Below are 6,916 nucleotides of genomic sequence, written 5' to 3'. Positions count from 1 at the left end.
TGACTTGTGGGACTTTATTTTATATTTTATTTTATTTATATAGTTCATGCATGCACACTAGACCTTTTCATCATTCTCCATTCTCTCTCTCTCTGTCTCTCTGTGTCTGTCTCTTTTTTTTTACACCCATTCATGGCAGTGAAAGCAGACCTACAAGCTAACAATGCGTTGTTGTGAGCTTGTAGGGACATTTTGGGCATTTGGTGCTTTAAGTACATTTTTATGCTGATACTTTTGTACTTTGACCCAAGTAATACATTTGGGAATTTCATACTTTTGTTTGTAACAGAGTATACTATTTCTATATCGCAGTATTGATACTTTTACCTAAGTAAAGAATGTGAGTACTTTTTTCCACTACACTGTTTTCTTTACTCGGAGCCTGGGGGAGAAATCAGTGAACCTGCTGAAGAAATTGCGCTACGAGCTGTGATATTGACCCACGGGGGCCACCGTACTTGTCAGAAGAACATGCATTTTAGTTTCAGGAAGTGTTGTGTGAAAAAGGCTGATGATAGCTTTGTTCTCTACGATTATAGAACTGCTCGTTTTTCACCCGAGTTGAAATCACTAAAGTTATCAAGATCTGTATTGAAGTGCAGAGAAGTCCATAAGAATGACGTGACGTCACGGCCGTTTTTTTCCTTGCATTTTCATCGGCTCGTGATTCTTTTTGTAGCCAAGTTAGCTTTGGGCAGCTAACCTAACGCGATGGTAACTTTAGGAAACTAAGTGAGTTCAAGTTTCAACACAACAACATTCTGGTGTCTTTGACCGGGAGCTGTCATTCCGGTGTGGACGTGTCGTGGAGGGATCGTGTTGGTGTCTGTCAACATAGGTAGGTCAACGAGTGCATTGCATTATTGCATGGGGCTCAGAATGTAGAGTAGAGCTTCTATAATTTGCTAAACAGACTCACGTTAAGGTTTACTTTTAGTGCAATAAATTAAGTATAATATATTTATTACATGATACATTGATTTAAAATGAATACAGTTATTGTACTATAAGACCACTGTTCAATTGTATTGCCTGTGTGTTCACACAGTTGTACTGTATGTCTGTCATAGCTCTGGTCCATATAGCCCTTTTGATTGATTGATTGAAATATTTATTTAACAGTTTGCAGAATTACAGTACTTTTCAAGCACAACTCAATACAAAGACTGTTAACTGTGAGTAGACGACACAATAAAGCATTACACTTGTTTACAAGAGGGTCCACCATGTTCAATTCATAATGCCCTTGAGAGCTATATGTATGTCACAGTTGTCACTGCTTGTGGGCTTTACACAGGCTAAATAATTTACAATTTAGGCATTTAGCAGACGCTCTTAATCCAGAGCGACTTACATTAAGCAAGAACAAAAAGCATGGGAATACTTCACATAAAAGCATTTATCATGAAACATGCGTAAGCTAAGAAAGTAACAGTGGAATATCTATATTATGAGACTATACATATAAACTATATATCTATACTACTATGCTATACATATGTACTATGGCGTGCTATGACTATATACAATGCAATTATAGTGCTGTCTACATAACATGCTATAAGTCTGTATCAAATGCTATCTAAGTCTACAGCAGTCAATGCAGTGTACAGATGTTAATGAATACAGTACAGTCAGTAGCACAGAATCTGACTGTGTAATCTCAGTCTCACTGCAAATGATGCAATAACAACCGTTCAAAAATAATTCAAGTAAAGAAATATATGTATAATAATTGATGTATTTAGTAGTAGCCTCTGTAGTAGTTTTAAAGATTTTGTAGTATTCGTAGATTGATAGCTGAAATTGTATCTCTACTAATTTCTGGATCATTATTATTTCAATTTCACACAGAGGACAATGCCGCGTCACTCGGGCGTTTGGAAGCATTTCACCCCGGCTGTCAAGGATGGGAGGGACACGTTCATGTGCAACTACTGCTTCAAGACTCACGCCAAGAACGCCACCAAGATGCAGATGCACCTGGACAAGTGCAAGGAGTACTGCCTCGCCTCGCAGCAGTCGCCGGGCTCAGACCGGAGCTCGTCCGCCTCCATCCCCGTGCCTTCGTCCTCGTACCTGCCCTCGGCGACCCCCGGGGGCCAGTTCCTCATCGACTCGGTGGACCAGGGCAGCCAGACGTACGCCGACGAGTGCCTGGCGAGAGCCGTCTATGCGACGTCCTCGCCCCTCAGTCTCACGGACAACGTTTACTGGAGGCGGTTCTTCGGCGTTCTTCGCCCGGCGTACTGTCCGCCCACCAAGCAGGCGTTGTCCTCTCACCTGCTGGACTGCGAGTTCGACAGAGTACAAAGCCAGGTCACAGAGACCATAGGGAAGGCCGACTGTGTCTCCATTGTTTGCAGCGGCTGGTCTCACGCGCAGGAGACCGGGACCATCAATTACATTGTCTCCACTCCTCTGCCGCTGTTTTACAAATGCACGCAGATAAAGGAGCACGCAAACACGAGCACGGTAATCGCCAAGGAGCTCAAAGACATTATCAGCGAAGTGGGACCGCAGAAGGTTTTCGCTATAGTTACCGACGACGCGCCGGAAATGAAAGCGGCTTGGGCGATAGTGGAGGAAGCGTTCCCGCACATCTCGGCTATAGGATGCACGGCCACCGGCGTGAAAGGCCTCTTCGAGGAGATGGTCTCACAGCCGTCCATGAAAGGCCTCTGCAGGAGGGCCGAGCAGGTGGTGAGCTACGTCAGGGAGAGGAAGACCCTAGCGGAGACCTTAAGTCACTGGCAAACCACAAAGGTACTCATGTGTTTGTTTATGTATTTATTTATTTGTCTTTTAGAAAAGAGAACCCTTGGTTGTACGGCTGTACCAGCCTCGTGCAGCGATCGCTGTGTGGATATTAGTCTCGTCCCTTTCTGTGTTCGATTTCCTTCCGCAATGAATGTCCCGCCCCATATTTGAATAAGGGGCCCTGGTTGGTTGGTTATAGCCTGGTTCCAGACGAATCTGGTTGGCTGTCACCATTTCGGCCGTGAAGTCCTCCCACAATTGAGACAGGCCAGACTTAATCTGCCTGGGGCGATATGCATTGAGACAGGCCAGACTTAATCTGCCTGGGGCGATATGCATTGAGACAGGCCAGACTTAATCTGCCTGGGGCGATATGCATTGAGACAGGCCAGACTTAATCTGCCTGGGGCGATATGCATTGAGACAGGCCAGACTTAATCTGCCTGGGGCGATATGCATTGAGACAGGCCAGACTTAATCTGCCTGGGGCGATATGCATTGAGACAGGCCAGACTTAATCTGCCTGGGGCGATATGCATTGAGACAGGCCAGACTTAATCTGCCTGGGGCGATATGCATTGAGACAGGCCAGACTTAATCTGCCTGGGCCGATATGCATTGCAAAGGCAGATGAAGTCTGGCTACGCGAGGCTACGGCTATGGCTGTACAGCCTGTAAATAAGATAGACCCTACGGTTGTGCCGTTTGTGAAACAAGCTTGTAGATATCTGGGAAACCCCTTTACTTGTATTGTAAATAAGACAAAAGACCCTATGCCTTGATCTCTTAACTATGCACAAAACTAATTTCACACACTTTCTTACATGAGATGACTCTGATTCTGATTCAAAGATGAGGAGCAACAACAACGCAGTGGCCAGTGGCACCACGTTGGTAATGAACAGTGGCTCTGACTGGACGGGTGTGGTCAACATGTTCAACAGTCTCCTCAAGGGCCAGAGCACGCTCCAAGAGATGGCCGTCTCTCCCACGCTGGACATCGAGGCGTCCGTCCGGGCCACCCTGCAGGACGCTGCGTTTTGGAAAGGGGTGAGGTGGAAGTACATATATTTACAGTGAAACAGTATTTCAAAAGGTTTGGTCATTTTATTGTCTTCTCAGGCTTACCTGAAGTTTTTTAATTGCTCTTTTCAGTATTTAGATATTTGATATTCATTTTAGCTGCCCCGCCCCCTTCCTAATTCCTATACAAATCCATTGTAACTTCAAACTCCATTTTAACCATATTAGATTCATCGAAAACACCCAAACTTTTTTCAGGTGACCGATATTGTCCTAATATGTGAGGGCGCCATGTTTTATCATTTACCGTTTTCATTTATTTTTAATCATTTGTTCAGGAAAAGAATGAGAAGATGAGAAGCCCGGAGGAGACAAGAAAATCTTAAGTTAAAAAAAAGTGAATACTTTTCCCTCCTTACAGGTGAGCAGCAGCCGAAACCTGTTGTACCTGGTGGGGAACTACATCGACTACATGAAGCGGGAGGACGCCGTGCTGTCCAGCGTTGTGGAGATGTTCAGCCAGCTGAGGTACCACATCGGAGCGTCCCTGTCGGGCTCGGTGCTCCACGGCGCCGAACAGAAGGCCATCATGGCGTCCCTGGACCGGTGCCAGGAGTTCTGCGTGCGGCCCGTGCACGCGGCGGCGTACATGCTCGACCCAAAGCACGTCGGACAGCAGACGCTGTCCGGAGAGCAGATCAACAGCGCCTACTATGTGATCTCCAACCTGTCGCACCACCTGAACCTGGACGAGGGCAAGGTGCTGGCCAGTTTCGCCCGGTTCTCGGCCAAGCAGGGCCTGTGGAAGGGCGCGGGGATATGGAGCTCCTGCCAGCACGTGTCGCCCTCCACCTGGTGGAAGGGGCTGTGCTCCTCGGAGCCCCTGTCCGCCGTGGCCTCCGCCATCCTGCAGATCCCGCCGACGACGGGGGCCTGCGAACGCCTCTGGCACCGCCTGGACAGCATAAAGACGCGGACCGGCCTCTCGGCCGACCGGGCGCAGAGGCTGACGGCCCTCCAGGCCAACCTCAAGATCTTGGAGCCGAGTGACTGTGATTTTACGCCTCCCATGGACACGGAGGAGGACGTGAAGGGTGTGGATGTGAAAGGTTCCTTTGAATCTGGGACTCAATGATAGTTGCTGGATGGATGGATGGCCAGCCGGCTATGTGGAACTTCTCAAATACACCGTCACTTCAAATTCAGGGGTTTCCCTAACCTTTTCGGCTCAAGACACAAGACAAAATATGTTAGTATCTCAAAGTCAAAGTCGTACAGTTTTGTCACACACGTTACCGCAGTGAAATTTGTTCTCCGCATTTGACCCATCTCTTGGAGCAGTGAGCCGCAGCCAAGGAGCGGTGAGCTGCAGCCGTGCCGCGCTCGGGAATCATTTGATTAGTAGATTTGACCCCCCCAATCCAACCCTTTGATGCTGAGTGCCAAGCAGGGAGGCATTTTGTCCCATTTTTCCAGTCTTTGGTACATGACCCGGCCGGGGATCGAACCCCGACCTCCCAGTTTCAGGGCGGACACTCTAACCACAAGGCCACTGTCTGGTCCCCCCCAGGCCCCAAACGTACAAAAGTATATTTAATTAATCACATAATCCCCATTTAAAAATTGTGAAAATAACGGGTAAACGACATTTCGCTTTGCGACACGTGGTGCTTGTTTTTCACTTTTCAATATTTGAAATGTTTTGTAAAAAAAGTTGAGTATTTAAAAATGCCTTTTTAAAGATTGTTTTAGGAAATGTACAAGAAAAACAAACATGATATACTGTATTTACTCAAACGCCAAAATAATGAGTGTGAGACCGAGAGCGAAAATAAGTCGTGACCGTGTGTGTGGAAAACATTATCGCTGCTCCACAGATGCCTGGACAGTTGATGAACGCCGACACATAGTCAGTCTCACTCTCAGATCAATATCAAACATGAGACCGTTTAACTTTAATTACCAGATTTCCTACAAAAGATGAGGAAGCAATGTTGTTCTGCTCTTCTTTAGCACATTGCTCACTGTGGATTGTAACATTAGTATTGTCCTCAGTAAAACATGACATAGTACAGTATGCTTTATAATCAGATTGAAGGTCTACAGAGAATCAGCATAGACTAGCAAGATGTCACGTCTCACGTAGTTAACACATGTTAAGTAAATAATCATTTTTTATAGTGAAGAAAATAATCGTTATGTTTATAAATCATGGCAGGACAGGCTACAGAGAATATGATGTAGTGGTTTCACATCATAAATAAAAGCCTTTTATACTGAAGAGATTCATGATTTATTATTCATGATTATATTTTTATGCTTTATACTTTCATGCTTTATGCTAATGCGATGCATCACAAAACTTAAAATGGGACATTCTGCATAGTCAGTCCTTTCTATTTTTGGTAATTTTTCGATGCCAGTACTTTTATAAAGTACATTTTGAATTCTGGACTTTCACTTTACTTACTTATGTAAAACAATTCAATACATTTTCCACCGCTGCACATTTGGTATCTATTTTAAATGCATCTGTGAAATGTTAATTTAAATTCCCTAGCTAGCTTAACAATGGTTTTTCCTGCAGTCGCAGGTGACGATGGGAAAGAATTTGAACACAGATAATTAACAATAATTATGACACAGGCTGTTTACAATAATGGCACATAAAACATAGCAGAAGTCATGTTTTATGTGTTGCATACTATACAGAACATGCTTAACCCATTTTAGGCGGGAACCCCTTTTGGTGTTTTAAACATTGTTATAATTTAGCTATTGAAAAATAGCAGATCTACAAGCTCATAGCGCGCCACCGAGTGGCGCACTACGAGCTTGTAGGTCTGCTATTTTAGAAAAATCGTGAAAAGGTGACGCAAATCTTTGAATATATTCTTTCAGAGCGAACATTTTTAATGTTCGGTGGCCAATTTCATATCATTCTGGGGTCCTTGACATGAAATATTGAGCACCACTGATACAGAAACATAAGGTTTAAAGCTGTCAGGATTTTGAAGGTTTTTTTTTTAGATTTCAACGTCAGTCCAAAATGGGTTAAGGGAAACGTTCCAACCACAGCTGTAGTATCACATAATGAGGCACAGATGGCATTGACAAGCACAGAAACACCGGC

General features: G+C 44.8%; 1 protein-coding gene across 2 annotated transcripts; it reads left to right on the top strand.

Moving 5' to 3' along the window:
* Positions 1-494: 494 nt before the first annotated feature.
* Positions 495-6,030, top strand: LOC310856860 (uncharacterized protein). Of its 2 annotated transcripts, XR_014569103.1 has the most exons (5): positions 495-838; positions 1,855-2,766; positions 3,613-3,815; positions 4,210-4,991; positions 5,024-6,030. XR_014569103.1 is itself a non-coding variant. In XM_083762365.1 (4 exons), exons 2-4 carry the CDS (start codon positions 1,861-1,863, stop codon positions 4,916-4,918), a joined length of 1,818 nt encoding a protein of 605 aa, XP_083618491.1. In that variant the 5' UTR covers positions 495-838; positions 1,855-1,860; the 3' UTR covers positions 4,919-6,030. The 2 variants fall into 2 exon arrangements, 1 of the variants encoding a protein (XP_083618491.1); XM_083762365.1 differs by having other exon boundaries at positions 4,210-6,030.
* Positions 6,031-6,916: the final 886 nt, after the last annotated feature.

The sequence above is a fragment of the Protomyctophum parallelum genome (genome assembly GCF_964188405.1).
Source record: "Protomyctophum parallelum genome assembly, chromosome: 1".
Classification (NCBI taxonomy): Eukaryota; Metazoa; Chordata; class Actinopteri; order Myctophiformes; family Myctophidae; genus Protomyctophum; species Protomyctophum parallelum.
This window is presented reverse-complemented; position numbering and strand designations above follow the sequence as displayed.